Consider the following 19,132-nt stretch of genomic DNA (forward strand, 5'->3'; position numbering starts at 1 on the left):
TAATGCTATTCGTAGAGTATTACCGAAGGTGCACTTCAACGGTTGAATATTAAGAAAAGTTTTGACAATTTTACTTCAATTTTTGCCAGTATATCTAACAATGAATGAACAGACGTGTGTGTACAATCATAAGTGGTAACACATTTATTGGATAAGGCAAAACCTTTTTTTTACAAATGAAATAAAAATGTGTCATATTTTAGATGGGCTGGTAATGACAAATGTTTTTGAAAACTGCAACAGGAAATTACATTGTTTTGTTGTCAGTGGTGGTTTACATGTCTTTCAAATGAGAACATCTCCAACACTACATTCATTCTACGGGTCCAGGCAATTCAAAATTTTAGATTACATATGCCTGAGGGGAAAATGATTATTGTCATGTACAGGTTGCAACATATGTGCATCTTGCCTATTGCTAAAGCATTCACCTGTTACTTGTTCAGATATTGTCAATCTAAATCACATTCTATTGTCTCCCCAATATTTTGCTTGAGGATACATTCCCTTATATCAGGCAGATGGGTTGATGGGTTTCGATCTTCGAACCATCCGTGGAACATGGCCCCCACACGATCCCTCTCTCAGCCATCCAGGACCATCTTACCAGCTTCACCTTTCAGGACCTATCCCTCTGAATGTATTGCTACTTGTGGATGGCTCTGAGATGGTTTCTGTACATTGGATCTATAGCCCTACAAAGTGACCCTAAAGCAAGCCCAGTGTGTTGCTAACCACTTCAAAAACAGTCAGTTCTTTATTCCACAATGCTAAAATCACACTATTGTTGCTGAAACTGCACTCCATATCATTTCTTCCATCTCTCTCTGTCCCTCAGTACATTCAAGAAATCATAACTGACTTTGGGCAGAACGCAACATTTCTGTCTTTGTCTGTACTGAATTCATTGTTGTGTCAAGAGTTGGGCAAAGTCCTTTTTTTGTGTTTTTAAACTTTAGCACAAAGCAAGATTTCTGGAGGGGGACTTGGGAGAGAAAAAAAGATGGACACGTTTGCGACAGCTGTGAAGTTAATTGAGCAAGCACGATGGAGGATATGTTTCTCCAACCCCACCCTCACTCAACTCCCCCCTCCCCCAACTAAAGTAAGATGCTTTGTCTGTTGAAATTAAATGATTGATTTAAAAGTATTGGCAATACTTGTAGAAGAAATAATAGGGACTTCCATATTCAAAGGAAACAATAAGCGCTGCAAACTTATTCTGGCCATGTGCCCTGCAATATACTACAATCTTTACTTGTCAACAACAAAAAGAGTATCTTTAGTAGCAAGGTGAGACCCCCTCTTAAAAAGCCGAGCATTGAACAGCTGACAGCTCGCCCCTGCACTGGTTTACTTTTGAACTTCTGGGCACTGGAGGAGCAGTGCGCCGAACTGTAACGGAGCGCCATCATCGTGCCTCTACATTGTGTTAACAAGACAATCGACTCGAACTTCTCTTCGTCTTTCATTGTGCCGCGGCGTAAGATATGCTGTTGACATTTCGCTTGACTTCTCGTTTCCACATAGGTCGGCTGATCCATCATGCCACTTCCCTGACTTTCCTGGAAGGGGACAATGCTCGGTCGATGTTCACAAAGGTACACATGCATCTTAGAAACAATCGGGCATTTAACTTGGCAAGTCTCCATATGAGTCCTCCCTTGTCCATTTTTTTTTTTTTTTGGAAGACAAAGTGAAATATCCAGCACAGATTTCTCAGTTTTTTGTTTTTTGTTTGTGTGTGTGTGTGTGTGTGTGTGTGTGTGTGTGTTTTTTTGGGGGGGGGGGGGGGGGGTGGGAAGGGGGTGAGAGCTTGCCAAATTTTGAATCTGACATTAATGTCAAACTTGAAATGTGACAAAAAGTTCTTCGGTCATATTCCTCAGTGGAAGCGTCATCTTCTAGCACCTCTCGTGTGTGTGTGTGTGTGTGTGTGTGTGTGTGTATACAAAGCCTATTTTTTGTTACCATTGTGTTGATAAACTATAGCGTAGAAAATGCAATGATATGAAATTATACTCTAGAAAATGCAATTGTAATAATTAGCTTTATCATCATTTTATCTTATCATTTGAAGGAAATAAAAATAAAGATATCAGAAACAAAGTAATGTGTCTTTAGCTTGTGTGCCTGATCTCCCTCCCCCTCCCCTTCCTTTATTTTTGCATTCATTAATGCACAAAGTTCTGCCCAATCTCAATCCTAATAGTGAGGGCAAGATTGCTGAGTACTAACTACCTTGTAGTACTAACTTCATCATCAATATCAGAATTTATCTGAAACAAACGACTGCAACTGAGTCGGAGACATTTGACAACAATCATAGTTTCTGTACCTGATCATCGTTATTCAGAAAGCATTTACGATTGATGTGAAAGCATTTTTCACAATGTTCTTTCCCATTAAATACATATTTTTTGACATAAAAGCGACTTTTGAGATTGATGGCTCCACCTCTACAGTGTAGGAACAACTAGAAATGTCGCTATGGCGACTGATGCCTCCGCCATAATGCATGATTCTCCCAATAGGTGTATAGTACAATGTCTTCACAATGTGTGATGACAGTTTCACATAACTGGCAAAATAATGAAATGACAGGTTTGTCAGAAATATCTTGAATGTTCACTGTCCTTAAACTGGGTTTGCTATAATTGTCTAAGAGTGCAGGTACACATATTTGGGGAATTGAGAATTTTTACTTGACTGCTGACCGACCCTTTTATAAGTTTATGCATTGAGTAATTTTTTTTTTTTTTCTTTTTTTTTGGGGGGGGGCATTAAAACCTGGCCTTTGACCCTTAACCTTTGACCTCTGGCTAGAAATTTCCCAGAGAATCTCCATTAGGTAATGCATGTACAGTCAAACCTGTCTATAGCGGCCACCCATGGGAAACGGAAAAAGTGGCCGTTATAGACAGGTGGCCGCTATAGACAGGTAATCCATCTTTGTGTACATTGCCTAAATGCACATGTATTATCGTTGTATACATCTATAAACACTTACATGTACATGTATGTGTGTACGTATGCACACGTGTGTATCATGCATAAACCAATGTCGGTGTTTATGAAATTGTTGACAGTAACCGTAGCATGTGCACAGTCATGAAGAAAACTTAACACTAGTGCATTATTGGGACTGAATAAGTGATGAATGCAACGGTGGCGATCACTGAACGTTGCCCAGGAATGACTGGCACGGCTAAAAAGCAGAAAAACACACTGAATTATCGGCTCGGCTACGGCTCCATCAGGTTTTTGGCCGCTATAGACAGGTTAAAATCTACCACGGGAAACAAAATTTGTGGCCGCTGGCCGCGTTAGACAGGTGGCCGCTATACACAGGGTCTTTAACATGGCTTTTCTCTCGGGGGGATTTTTCAGTGGCCGCTATAGACAGGTGGCCGCTATAGAGAGGTGGCCGCTAAGGCAGGTTTGACTGTATATGTATTAAGTTTCACCCCTTTAAAACTAATGATGCAAGCATTGCATAAAGTATATGAGGGAAATAATAAAATTTTGAGGGGTTGACCTTGACCTTTGACCCCCTGACTATTGACCCATGACCCCTTAATTCCCTAGATAATCCCTGCCAGTCAGTACATGCGTATGTACCAAGTTCCATGAAGATACATTGAACCATTTGCGAGAAAAGTGATATTGCAACATTTTCACCTAGCCTTTGACCTTTTGACCTTATGACATGAAACTCTCTCTGGAGAATCTTTACGCAGTAGTACATGTCTACACTAAGTTTCAAGAAAATACCTTCGGGCATTGCATAGATATTGGGGAAATAGCAACATTTTTAGCATTTGACCTTGACCTTTAGACCTTTGACCTCTTGCCAATGTCACTTAAATCTACTCAATTAATTGCCCCATCATACATCATCCTTGGACCAAGTTTGGTGAAAGCTGCTTTATCCAGTTTTGAGTCATCACGTAAAGAGATAAATTTTAGGATTTGACCTTGATCTTTGACCTTTGACCTCTGTCCGATTTCACTAAAAAACTAATCAAGTAATTGTCCTATCATACATCATCCTCCGACAAAGTTTGGTGAACTTTGCTCTATCTAGTCTTGAGTTATCAAATAAACGGAAACAATTTCATGATTTGACCTTGACCTTTGACCTTTGGCCTTTGGCCGATTTCACCCCAAATCTTATCAAGTAATTGCCCCATCATACTTTATACTTGGAACAAGTTTGGTAAAATTCCAGTCAATATTACTCAAGTTATTGCGTAAACGAAAGCGGACGGACGTACGTATGGACGTACGGACGGACGGACAACCCGAAAACATAATGCCTCCTGCACCACTTCATGGCAGAGGCATAAAAAGGAAGGAGGGATTGTTGACAACTTGATCATGACCCTGCTGTTGTGACAAAGACGGACAATTAATTCCCCCCCCCCCCCCCCCCCGTAAAAACCTAATCATTTTTGTGAAATCAATTGAAATCTAAAGGATAAACAAAAATGACATAATAGCATTGTTACCGAAATAGCTCAACGTGCAACACGAGCATGTTTGGTGTTAACAGTCAGCAAAACTCTGGAACAATGTAAAAAGTGAATCAGCAACAAATGGGTGTCCATCTGGAATACACTTTGGATGGTAAGTGTTGGCTGGTGATTCAACGTGTAGATAGGCATGATATCATCGGCTATACCTCGTATCTGAAATTTTGGTGAAAATTACATTTTTGGATCAGTGGTTAGATAATCAGTTAAGTGATGTCCTGTCCTAATCCTAGCTGCCTGACCCCACAAATGAAGCCACCACAGCATGTCAAAGGAAAGGCTCTCCCATTTGATACAGTGCTTTGGCTGTGTTTTTCTGCTCTCCTGAACATTTGGCATTTTGTAGATACGAGGTCTTAGTCGCTTCAGCCACGATATGCGTAATTCAACAGCTGTACTCTGTAATCGGTGGACACATGCATCCTTGGCCTATAAAGTAGATTTCTCTTTCTTTGCGTAACCCGTGTCTAGATTATTGATGCACTATGCCACATGTTGTATCAACTGAAGCATGGTTCCTCCTGAAATCACTGTATGACAACATTTCCCATGCACGAACTGCACGATACACAAGAAGGCACAGAAATAAAGGAGGATGCACCCATGTGCACACAACTGGCAAGAGAGGAGCACACGGTAGAGCCGGCACCCAGTTCCCGACTTTTATTGCCGCGGGGCAAACTCCAAAGGAGTCATTTACCAAACTGCATCAAGTGATGGTGGCTAAATCTCACTACCTACGGGTGGGGGTGTGTGGGGGGGGGGGGGGGGGGGGTGAGGAGGGAGATGTTGGGTTTGTTTGCGAGATGACACGCACCACCACACAATGCTACCACCATGCCTCCATTGGCAGCTCCACATACACACACACAGCCCCTACATCAGTCCCATGCAACTACCATGTGCTTTGGAGTGGAGAGAAGATCATCTGCAGCCTGTTCCAGATATATTCAGGTTTTATGGCATAGAAGAGAATGACATGGATCATTTCACATCAACTGACAAAAGACCACATTGCTAAATATAGAGCCATAAACTTCTCTACTTGCCCCCCAGACTGGGACTAATGATACTCCGTGGAACATTTCATACCAGTATTCACATGGGCATAAAGAATAGACAAGATTTCTCTGTGTGTCCTTACAGAGTACATGCCTCTCACCTTTCACCTTTTTAATTTTTGCAGTGATCAAAAAATTGATTTTGATGCCCATAAACAACAACAAAAATCAGAAATACTTCACATTCCAGAGTTCTCATTGCATTTTTCAGATGTGATATGCATCACTTGTCTTTGATTCTAGCGAACAATTCCTTGATAATGGTAAAAAAAACCCAACAACAACAACAACTCAAGTTATCTGACTGCTGCACACTATCAAGCAGAATGTTGTAGCCCTCTTGCTGTAATTTTGTTTTGCCACAGGTATATGGCCCTTCATTTACATCTTGGCATTCATTGATCTTGACTGATAACCATGAGGATTGAAATTCATCACTTTCAGCAGAAAGGGCTTAAAATCTATTTCTATTCATCTCATCAAGCAACATTGTCATTGGATTCTTCTGGCAGAAGTCAGGCAAAGACAAATAAAAACAATAAAAACTAGAAATGTCGCTACGGCGACTGGTATGCCTCCGCCAAAATGCATGGTTCTCCTAATAGGTCTATAGTACAATGTCTTGACAATGTGTGATGACAGTTTCACATAATTGGCAAAATATCAAAATAACAGGTTTGTCACAAATGTGCTGAATGTTCACTTTCCTTGAAGTACACGTGTAGGTTTAATTGGATGAATGACTAAGTTGTCAAAGTGCAGGTTTTTTTACTCGACTTCTGACCCTTTTAGAAGTTTATGCATTGAGTAATTTACAAGGTATGGAGAAAAAGTGTAATTTTAGTATTAAATGGTAAAATATCAATATCTAAACCTGGCCTTTGACCCTTGACCTTAAAGTTTCACAGAGAATCACTGTTTAGTAGAACATGCATGAATATGTAATAAGTTTCATGATGATACCTTGATTTATTATCGAGATATGGAGGAAGCAGTGAAATTGAGCACTTTTACTTGACCTTTGACCATTTGACCTTTGACCTTTTGCCAAGAAACTTTCTATAGAATATCTATTGGGTATATATCAAGTTTCAAGACAAATTCTACAGGCATTGCATAAATATGAGGGTACTGATTGACAAATTGCCCTACATCAACATAAATAAGCACTGAATTAATCATTGTTTTAGTAGTAGCCATGATAAAAAAACCATGGGCGTACATACTCGAGCAGGAGGGAAGTAGTGACATTTTGAGGAGTTGACCTTGACCTTTGACCAGGCGGAGGCATAAAAACAAGAGGGGGGGGGTCTATCGCTCTCCTGATTTCGCAAGTTCACCTTCCACACATTCTTGCAGACCATAACCTACACTTGGGTGCCGTGGCTTGAGGGCGGCATATACCCCGTTTATACTGCTAGCGGGTTTCAGAGCCTCCTCGAGGAGGTTCGAAAGCTCACTCTGAAAAAGCAGCCTCTCGTCTGTTTATACTGCTCGCCAAAAGCAGACCCTAGCAGGCCCTAGCAGGCCCAACCTTCTCCTCTCCTTTGATTTATGGTGCGGGCTTTTGAGTGAAAGTGTGCATGTTGAAAGGCTTTCTGCAGCGGGGATTGGTCGAGATGGCTGGGTTGTTTATGTAAGCAGGCGATGACCTTCAGCAATTACCTCTGGGGTCGGCCAAAAAGCAGCTTCTTGAACCCCCTATGCGTTTATACTGCAGTCGAACCTCCTTGAGGCTGCCTCTGAAACCTCCCCCTGTAGGTGATTTCAGAACCCGACCTTATCGGATCTCCTTTTCTGAATTCTGTCTGTTTATACTGAGCTGAAAGCCTGCTCGAGGCTGCTATAGGAGGCTTCAGAACCCCCTTCTTCCTCAGTATAAACGGGGTAATAGTTTCCATTTTTATATTCTATCACACTGGCTATGATAATACTCTCCAAGTTTGTAGAAAATGGGACCATGGGTTTTCAAAAAGATGATCTAAATGTAAAAACTGACCCCCAATTTAGCCCTCGCCCAAAGGTGGCCACCCCTGGATCTGCCATAAGCAAACTCACTAGTGTATTCATTCAGGGCATTTCCGGTTGTAAAGAAAATTTGGGCTCTGGTTGGGAGGGGGATGGTGCTCAATTGGTATAAATATAAATTCTATCACCCTAGCTGTCATGAATATCCAGTTTGATGATGAATTTGACCATGGGCAATTCCACGGTAACTGACGTTACGCGGAAGGATTTTCATAAAATTGTTTATGTTGTAGTTTTGTGAATGAAAGCACCCGGGGCTTGTAATTAGCATTGATGAATGAGTTCATGAGAATGAAGAAATAGGTGGAAAGTTTTTCTCTCAAACTGCATTTCTTGTCACAAAGCAAGTGAAAATGTGTCGGTAACTGACGTTACGGAAAAAGGACATGAGAAATTATGGTGTAGATTTAAATGGAAATATCTCATGTCCCTGAACCCTAAACTTTATGTGTTTAATATGGCAATAAACCTAGGTTCTTAGGAACAGGTTTGCAAAATAATGTGCACTTTAGATATTTCCTTTTAGCACCATGCCAATTTCAGTGAAGGCATGACGGTAACTGACGTTACGTAACTGACGTTACGCTTACATTTGCCATAGGGTTTACACATGGAAAATCATGATTAGGAATAGTTTTGTGATATTTTATAATTCTGACCTTTCAGAGTGATTTGTTTGATACGGAATCATACCTTGGTTCATCAATTACAAATACCCAAATGAAATGAAACATAAGTCCATTTTCTTTATGTTTTATGAAAACTTAAAGGTAAACATGTCAGTAACTGACGTTACGTAACTGACGTTACACATACTTTTGCTATGAGGTTTACAAAGAATTAATTTATTTAACAGGTTATTATACTGCTGCAGTATACCAGTAACAATCCCAGGCATTAAATTAGCAACAAATTAAAACAAAATCTAAAGACAAAAATGGGGTGGGGCCCTTAGAGGGCAAGCTCCCCCCCCCCCCCCATGCTATAGCACAGTTGAGCAAAAATAATGTAAATGCACCAGAGGATATTTCTTGACATTTGTCTTAAGATTGAATGCTTTTTCAACAGTTAAGATTACACAGAGCCATTTAGATTCAGCAGTTCCAAGTATAAATATTTACATAACTAAGGGTTGTTGTTGTTTGTTTTTTTGGTTGTTTTTTCTTTTTTTGATGAACAGGAAAGTTTCTATCGAGAGTACCCCACCCATAATGCCCTCCAGTACTACACAAAACACAGATGTTTGTGTGTGTGAAAAAAAAAAATATCGTTCAGGTCATGGGAAAAAAACACATACAAATAAAAATATTCATAAATATGTATGAAATCTGCTGTGATATATTCTTTCTTCTTTTCTTTAATTTACTCCTTCTCCCTCAAGGCACTGTTAGGGCCACAAATAAAAAAATGATCTCCATTATCAATAATGATTTAAATGAATAGTGATACACTTTTAATATTTTTTCTGTGAAGAAGAAACATGCTTTCTTAGTCAAAAGGGCATTACTGTATTTGTTTATTCCTTGCTTGAAGGAATGTAATTGTTTATCTTTTCCTTTTCACTGTTATATCTAGGCTTGCAAATACATCCCAGATACCAAGACTTTGCACCGAAAGAATTCTAAGATCAATATAAATGAAACTTCCTGTTCGTAATTATCATGTATTACAAAAATGTCCCTGCATGAATGAAATAAAGTAATCAACAAATATGAACAGTTTTTTATTTTACCCCAGAATCACCTCTCACTTTGAGCAACATCAGTGTTAGTTTCAAACAGTAATAACAGCACATGCCTTATGTCAGGCCTGCTTAGGTATGCAACATTTCAAGATGTGCCATATTAACTAAACCACACATTTAAGTGCAAGCGAAGAAATATATCTGTTCCTGCATTTGCCTTGAGGTAGAAACTCCACTAAGCTTCCAGAAAAAAAAGAAAAACGCTTGCAAAAGTAGTCATTAGTAAAGATTATAAAACTGTTGGTATACAGCTGTACACAAGCTTTTTAATAGAAAAAGGTGGTTACCATGCAACCACATCATTGATTAGGCCTACAAATGTGGTAGCTTTATCATCCCGTAGGACAGTGAGTACTGTATAGTAATTTGAGTGCATTATATGTATAATGCATGTGGTAAACCTAAACTTCCAGATGATTTAACCTTAAACTTGTGCTGAACCAAAAATCAAAAGTTCAAGCCCCCGTCCCCATCAAAAAAATGAATAAATATGATAAATAAATAAATAAGATAAAGTGAACAAAAAAAAATTATCCATGGACATACAGTGTACCATGGTGATGACATCATTCCCTATCAAAGGGATTGCTGCTCTTTGTTGATAACCTTTGACTTCCCAGATGTATTGAAATGGCCTAAAGTCAAAAAATATTCCTAAGTTATAATTACTGTCATGGTAACTGACGTTACATACTGGTATATGACGTTTCAGTAACTGACGTTACACATTTTGATGTGTTCATTTGACTCTCCAGTATGCCAAGTATCCTTATTTTCTGGTATTGAAAGGAAGGCATATGGGCATACATTAGAAATCCTAAGTTACATCATACAGCTCACTTTCTTTGATAAATAATGTTAAAAATTCCTTGTTTTTGGTAACTGACGTTACATCCATCAGTGTCAAACTAATTAAAAGTTTTTATAAAATTCTTTAAAACAACCAGCTTTTTCTTTTTATCATGTGGTAAAAGACTTGCCTGGTATCTGCATGCATATAAAAGATTGTTGTTTAGAGCACTAATAAAGTGGATATACAGAGGGTCAATTATGTGACAATACACTCTTTCTTGCCATTGAGTTATAGGCATATTTTGGCAGCCATTTTGAAAATCAAAATGGCCACTTTTATTGAAAATCATAATGATTCTTAAAACTTCAACTCAAGTATTGTCTGAAAATGTATGGTGTTTGAAACAAATATCATTTTGAATTTTTGGCATCTGTGTCCTACATACCGTGGAATTGCCCCCATGTGTTTCAAGAAGAACATGAAAATGTGCACCAATTTGGTGCTGCCAGGCCAAAACAGACAGAGGTGGATCTGACATAAACTTGAAAATGCACTTACGAATGAATGTACTCATCTAACCACACCATTTTAGCTCTATCCTTCCTGGTTTTGTAGACAAACATCTTTTAAAGATTCTCTAATATGGGGGTTCTGGGCCTTCTGGGGATCCCAGATGGGCCATGATACATACAACTGTAGTCACAAATCTACTTACTCCTAGCATTAACTTCGCTCTGTCACTTTCAACTGCAGAGAAAAACTCTTGCCCAGATTCCCTAATTTGGGGGCTGGGACTCACCCAGGCATAGTGCCCCTGGTGAGCCCCCATATGGGGCATGGTGAACATTTGTACATTCTACCACCCTAGAATAATTCCTGTCAAATTTGGTTAGAACTTTGATCATGCCTTTTTTCAAGAAGAAGATGAAAATGTAAACATTGGGCCTAAATTGGACCCCTCCCCTAACAGGGCTTGGGGAGGGAGGGAGGCATATAATCGGATCTGCCATGGACAAACTGGAAGTACAGCCACCAATGTATTAACTCATAACATCAAATTTGTTTAATCATTTCTGGTTCTAAAGGAGATTTTTGACCCGGTGAAGAAGAGTCCGGAGTACACTCGTGCAAGTGTCTATGGTAAATGCATGTTGTAGCAAAATAAGCCCATCCACAATGGGTTAAAATGATTCCTTATTTTGCAGCCATATGAACAAATGAGATTGATCCTATCACCCTGGGGATATTATGGTCCAAGTTTGGTGAAAATGTATCACAGGGATTTTTTTAACAAGAAGCTGAAAAAATGTAATAAGTTCATGCACGCTGCATGCTGGCTGCCTGAAACCAGACAACACAAGATGCAAGACACACACTGGACAATGAATAATAGCAATGGCTAATTGAGCATTTGGCTCAGGTGAGCTGAAACAAAAAACGGCCTTTGAACATGACAATTCACCTTCCCCCGTCATTTCAGACAACTGACAGTACAGTAACTATCAGCATTCTTAACATATACAACATTACCACCGAACATGAAGTTTTTTTAGATGGGAAATGACATCCTCGACCTTTAACATTTCATCACTATCATTTCACATCTTCACCTGAAACCTTTCTCCACAGTTGTCATGGAAACGATAGGAAATAAATATAAATCTGCTTCTATTTGTACGATATGGTGTATATCTATCCATGCATCCATCCACTTATTCTTCTACATCTCCCCCTTCTTCTACCTTCATTCAAGCTTTATCTCTTTCACATTTCTACTGGTGATGTCACATGGCACTCACACAATCTTCTGCAATGTGTAAATCACATCCATAATATGCATAATCTCCACCACAATCTGCCTGTGCCTTATTCGCAAACTCAACCAAGATACACCACGCTGCATTAATTAGGATCTCAAAAAGTCAACTGTAGAGAACATTGGGCATTGTGCTTCAAATGAACTTTAGACTATTTTCAAACTAGAAAAGCACTCTGAGAGCGCAGACCTCTGCCAAGCATGCAGCTAATTTCCACCACTGATCTTGTTCTTCCATACAGATATCAGTGATTTCCACCCATACGTACTTACAGCATTGTGTGCTGATAGTCGCCCGATTTCCAATATAGAAGCCTTTGTTACGTCATAAACCCTCAGCTGCACGGCGCGCCTCGCCCTAGCAGAAACTAGAGCACGCACTTTAGTGCGCGCATGCAAACCTCAAATACGCGCAGCTTGAACTCTCAAGTTCATTGACCCTACCTGCCAAAATATCAAAAATCCTTCATAAATTCCCCCAAAATTGTCGTATCACTACCAAAATTTAATCATACTGTTACTTGTATCATTCTAAACCTTTCCTGCAAGTTTCATCCAAATCCATTAACTACTTTTTGAGTTATTTTGCACACGGACAAACTAACTAACTAACAAACACACAAACCAAGGGTAAGGAAAACATAACCTCCTCCCTTGGCCGAGGTAACAAAAGTATAGTGAGGTTTGTTACCAATGTGATAGATACTGTCCGCTCAAGGTAAATACTTTGTATCTCATTCTGAATACATAACTTTCATTCTGTTGAGGTTTCCAATGCAAAAAGATACTACCACATGTTAGATCATGTCTACTTACAAATAGCTGACACAAACTAGACTGTGTAAATGGTTTTGCAATACATTGGGATGCTTTGACACCGAATGATTATTCCAAAGGTGGGGGGGGGGGGGGGGAAGACTTCTTATGCTTATTTACTAAAACTATTCAACGGCACACACCATCTGGAAGTTAGAACAAAAATTTGAGCAAATTTCTGGCAGAGAATGGAAGAACTTGTATGGAAAAGTAAATGCCGTTTCAGTCTTCTCACACAACCACATTCACAACATTCCTTCACCGATCTTTAAAACAGGGTTGCACACTAAGCCATTTTTTTCCTACTGGTCCGCACCATAAATTTACTGGTCCTGTATTTTTTTTCAACTGCCCCCAACTGTGTTTTATTTGTTATTTTACTTGTTATGTCAGACCAGTAAATTTAAGCAATCCCTGAAAAGTTATTGTAAAACACGATATTTTCACGACACGAAATTTTCACGAGTTGCCTCCAACATTCAATACGTATAGTGTAGACAAGAACTTTCATGTGCATTTTAATTTCGCGAGTCTTGGCTCTTGCGAAACTCGCGAAATTAAAATGCATGCGAACATTCCTCAATTTCACAGTACTGGTCCGACAGTGATTTTTACTGGTCTGGGACCATCAGACCAGTGCTAGTGTTCGGCGTTGTTTAAAAGCTGTCTCACTTACATAATCTCTCCACATAGTTTCCAGGGAAGGTGCCAAAGAGGCCAGTAGACTCCGAGTATCCCACAAACCAACCGTCGTCACACTTCTCCATAACGACCACGGTGTCACCGTCCTTCAGTTCGAGCTCGTCGTCGTTGTTGGGCTGGTAACTGTACGCAGCTCGATATCTGAGTCAAAAAAGAATGATCATTGGAATGGCTGCAATCAGACGGAACTGAATCAAATTTTATAAATGAAAAGTATGCATTCCCTCAAATTCTTACAGACATACACTGTACAAAAAAAGTTTTTGGTACCTTGGGGTACCAAATAGAAATTTACTATTTTGTTGATTTTCCCTCAAAACCCGGTCACTTTGGCGAATTTGTTGTTTGTTGTTGTTCTCTTCTTTTTTGTTTGCAATTATACTCAATGAAATTGTAGAAAATTAAAAGCGTACAATGTACCTACCACTTCTTGCATAGATCAAATGAGCTGGCCTAACTTTTTCCCTATCATTCCCACATCCATGGGGAAAAAAAATTATTGCTGCAGTCACATTAAACACGTCATAACAGTGCTAACTTACCACTGGGATCATCATCGCCGAGTACTAATATCTGGCAGCCATAATAGTAATGTGTAACTGTACATCTTGCCAACACGAGATGGCACTAGACACAATGTCATAACCCACAGTTTGATAACATCCCGGGTTACAGCATGAAAAAACGTATTGTCTGTTGAGAATGAGAATGGCTTTAAGTTGTCTTGAACACTATGGGTTTAGCGACAACTTAATGCCCTTATCATTCTCAACCGATGATATGTCAAGGGTAATGTTATTTCCCCTCTGCCTTCTGAAGTTTAGTCTTTCAGTTTGCTAGATAAGAGCAGAATTCTCTTCATATTTTCCTCTTTATTCAATTCATTCGTTTTATTTCATTCTTCGGATAAAAAGATCGGAAAATAACAATCATGCATACAATATCACACAATATGTACAGGTATAAAAATGTTAAAATGCAGTTTGGATAGTAAAACTGAGTGGGAAAGGGTGTTGAAGGCCTTCGATAAATCCATAAATATTACAATTGCATGCTTATTTTCATCTATAAGATTTAATACCCGATCGTATAAATCAATTATAGCAAACTCAGTGGAATAATGAGAACGGAAACCATACTGATTAGAACAAAGAATATCATTCTCATTAAGAAAAGTGTAAAACCTATCAAATGCTATTCTCTCCAATATTTTTGCAAAAACCGGTAGTACTGATATAGGTCTGTAGTTATTACAATATCATATATTTCTGATTCAGAAACCGGTTTAAAAAAGAAAGAACATTCAAAATTGCCGGAGAGATAATCAGAAAAACTCATAGACGTATCTGATGTATCAATCGAACAAGACAAATTTGGACCAATATCAACAAAATGTTCATTAAGAATATTTGCTATTAAAACTTGATCACATATTACATCTTTTCCTTGTACCGGTACTAAAATTTCTGGCAGATAACAATCAGTTTTTCCCAGAGTCCGGTTAATAAATTTCCACATACATTTGGAATCAAATTTAGCCTTATAAAATTCATCATAATAATATTTTCTTTTAGCTTGTCGAATAACAGAGTTCAATTTATTACAATATTGCTTATAAAATAATTCATCACTGTTGTTTGGATTCAATTTATACAATTTGAATAATCTGTTTTTCTTCTTGATTGACTTCAGTATTGCATACAGTGTGATCCAGGGCTTTTTAATCCTTTTATCAACAGAACCCCCTTTTCTAAGCGGCATATGTTCATTCAATATACACAGAAAATGGTCCAAATATAACTCATAGGCAAGATTGGCGTCCGTCAGCTCAAAGATATCTGACCAGTCAGCTTTCGATAAATCGCCCATCAGTGATGATAATGACAAAGGTGTTATTTTCCGTGATAATACACTATGCTTTTTACTATTTGAACTCAACATAGCTACAGAAGAAACAGAAAAAACTGGATAATGATCACTCAAATCAGAGAGTAAGATACCAGAAATGAAATGATGGTCAGAAGAATTGGTAAAAATATTGTCTATAGGAGTAGCTGAACTCGAACATACACGGGTTGGTTTACATATCAGGGGGGAATACCCCATTGTAATTCTGAATGACGCTGTTTTGGTCATACCGTATCAAATCAAGATTCAAATCTCCCATGATAAAACACACTTTCAACATTGCATTCAATGTATTAACTAGATCAAAGGATTTTATGAAATCATCGACATTCGAAGAAGGTTTACGATATACAATTCCAATTATTATCTTGTTCTTAATTGCATCCGTGGTTTCGATGAAAAGAGATTCTACGCCATCAACAGACAATTCTATATTTTGTAAAGTTTGAACAGACAGATTTTCTCTCACATATAATGCTACTCCTCCACCTCGGCCTTCAATACAATTGGCTTGGAACATATTACAACCCTGTAGAGAAAAATGATTTGATGCACTGCTCATCCATGTCTCAGTTACTCCTATAACAGAAAAGGGTAACTTAAGAACCTGTAAATCTTCACAAAGTTTATCAAAATTCTTATTCAAACTTCTAGCATTATAATAGATCAAGCTAAGCTTGTTCATCAACGCATGAGAGATACTGAATCACGAAACTGTTCAAAATCATAATAGTTGCAATCAGAAGTGTAAATTTGAGAATAGGAATTCTCATTGTCATCAGAATTGACCGAAAAATCAGTGCCTAGATACTCATAGAAAGACCCCATTGTAAAACAGGGATAATGAAGCTTTATTGACGATACACAAAGAGTCAATGTCGCGGAGAGAAGTGATCAGTTTCTTGGTTCCGTTTTTTGTTATTGTGAAGATTCTTCCGTCAGATGACCATGTTTGCATAGTGTTCATGTGAGATAATGCTTTGTAGTACAGTTCCTGCCTTTCATATGTCAAGTCTTCACGGATGACAATTCCTGTCCCCTTCAATCGCGACTTGGCAGCATACATCCGGTTATGAGCGTTGTACGTCAATGTATCTCACAAATTTGACTAGGAGTGGTCTGGGTTTTGCAGGTGACTGATGGTTGGTAGATCGATCGCCGGAGCGTGGCTTGGAGGTGATCCTATGGCTTCTGTCTAGGTCCCAAACATCCAGGTCGACACCAATCTTGGTGGCAAGAGCGAGGATGGCATCATCCGTATTCTCCTTTGGAAATTCTGGGAGGCCGTATACTCGCAGACAGTGACAACGTGAATACTGTTCCTGTTCCTCCAGCTCTGATTCCAAGTATTTGATCTTCTTCTGGAGTTTCACCGATGATGAAGCAAGTTCACTGATCTTTTCGTCCCTTTGCTTTAGTTCTAGCTGAAACGAAGCTTGAAGTTCGTCCCCAAGTTTCTCGTAGACAGCTGTGTAAACAGCGTCAAATATTTCCTTGATGACAGTTTCTGAACGGAGGGCTTTCACCACTTGCTCAGAAATGAGCTCTTTCATGTCAGCGATCATGACATTGTCCGTGCTCGCATTTGCATTCGCACTTTCACTCGTATCGGCATCACAATTTGCATTTGAATGAGGAGTTGTGCTTGAGTGCCCAGCAGCAGTAGAGACGCCTCTGCAGGGACAACCTATACTGGAATGCCCAGCCAGGTCGGGGGAGTCCTCAGGGGAATCTTCTTCGATGGTTTCAACATGGTGACCAGATTTAGAAGATTTCTTCTTCAGTCTCGTTTTCGACGAAGACATGGTTGGAGACGATTTGGACTTACTCCTGACGTGGCTTGTGATATATGGAAACTTGCAGTTTGTACATTGCAAGTCAAACAGCGTCGAAACGCAGATATACAGTAGACCAGTCATGACACGGTGGAGACACACGGTGCTAACACAAGCCGCCATTCTAATTCAGTAGTGTAGTAAGTTTGTAGTTGTACAACAATTCAGTAATTTTGTAGTTGTACAACACTGACATTTTGAATCGTTGTAGAGTTCTTATCCAGCAATACTGGCACATTAATTTAACATACTCTTTCAAAGTTCATCACATTCTATTTACAAAGACTGTCCAATTCTAAAATTTCACTGATGATGTGTATCAACATCAAGGCATTCACTGAAATCCACATAATATTTGGAGTAAATTCTCCTGCAACTATGTCATTCTTGGTGAATTTTTCTCCTCATTATTCCTCATTTTTAGACAGGAAATGATAGCTGACAAGTTTTATTACCTCGAAAGGCAACATGAAAATACTTTCTACAATCATTGATATTTATCAATTCCTAGTTACCTCATGTTAACAACATCATACCCAATCATAGAAATGAAACAGGGTGCACATGTCACCAGCTATGTGCAAATCAAACACAGCTGAGGTATGTTTCAAGAAGGTCTTATGAGAGACTTTTTGCTCTTAAGACACTTATGAGAGACCTCCGGAAATGAAATTTCAAAGTCTAATACAGCTACATATGAGCGACTTTGGCCATCCTGAGATTTATGTGGAGACTTTTATGCAATGAATTCATAAAAACAACCTCGGGTCAAAGAGTTTAAAAGCTATATTTCTCCCCTTGATAAATCTAATTTTGAAACTACCTACGTATTTCACCATTTAACAAAAATGTGCGTGTGTGGGTTCCATTTTGATCTTGAAATAAATGAAACTATGTTATCTTCCCCCTTGAATATTCAACTACAAATGTATTAATAAAACTTCACCTTGATGATAAAGCTTCTATTATAATTATTATCATATTCCTCCTCATAATCATCATAATTTTTATTATCATTTTCATTATGATAGTACTATGGTTTCAAGTCACAATGTTTGTTTGTTTCATTTTTTCCATCTCAGAAGATGGCTGGATAGCCCATATTCAACTACACGAGCTGGTATTCCATGGGGTCCAGTTTAATGTGAAGCTAGACCACTTCAGCTGTTAATGCATCCTGCCCTTTGTGATGAATGAATGAAGAGGGATTTTTACATGCATGAGTTGTGACTCTCTCACACACACAGGACCTTCATTTAAAGTCCTATCCGAGGGACAGAGTGTTTTGCCTCTTTCTAGAGGGGATGGTATGATCAGACACAACATTGCTCAGATAGACTCGGTAATCGAACCCGGGTCCTTTGGATCGGGAGGCAGATGCGCTACCGGCTGAGCCAAATCACAGCCCTAATGGTGACATCCATATCACAACGGCCTCCAGAGCTTGCACTTAGTGGCAACAGTTGCCTTTTCACTCTTGATCGATTGGCATGTAAATCCTTGTGTCTGGTCGGACAAGAAACTGTCACTCACCGTTCTTGAGTTGGGGAACCAAACTGCCTGGAGGCCTCCGCAGGGCCCTGGCGATGAAAGCCCTGATTCTGGGAACACAAAGATTGACATGTTGTAAAAGACAAAGTGAACGCTTTTGACTGCATGTCACTTAATTGTTTATGCACCACAGTGTAAACCCCCAGTGTGCCATATTATTCTGAGATTTTGAGGATGGCGTGTTTTGTGAAAACATTCTGTTTTTCATCTCAATGCAATTTTTTTTTTTAGATTTTTGTTTTGCTGTATATGCAATGATCAAAGTTGTAGAAAAAATTCAAAGGGTTGATTTGATGTAAATCTCATGTCAAATCTATAATTGTTTTCACTAAAATGATCAGTA

General features: G+C 39.0%; 1 protein-coding gene across 1 annotated transcript in view; it reads right to left on the reverse strand.

Moving 5' to 3' along the window:
* Positions 1-19,132, reverse strand: part of LOC139711295 (uncharacterized) — a 190,100-nt gene that overhangs the window by 11,942 nt on the left and 159,026 nt on the right. Inside the window, exons 28-29 of the mRNA XM_071623200.1 lie at positions 18,772-18,839; positions 13,470-13,636 (exon numbers count right to left, since the gene is read on the reverse strand). Coding sequence (XP_071479301.1) covers positions 13,470-13,636; positions 18,772-18,839 — 235 coding nt within the window. The remainder of the gene's footprint in view (positions 1-13,469; positions 13,637-18,771; positions 18,840-19,132) is intronic.

Source organism: Diadema antillarum, unplaced genomic scaffold, assembly GCF_040938485.1.
Source record: "Diadema antillarum isolate AM-2024a unplaced genomic scaffold, OU_Dant_1.0 seq00001638_RagTag, whole genome shotgun sequence".
Classification (NCBI taxonomy): Eukaryota; Metazoa; Echinodermata; class Echinoidea; order Diadematoida; family Diadematidae; genus Diadema; species Diadema antillarum.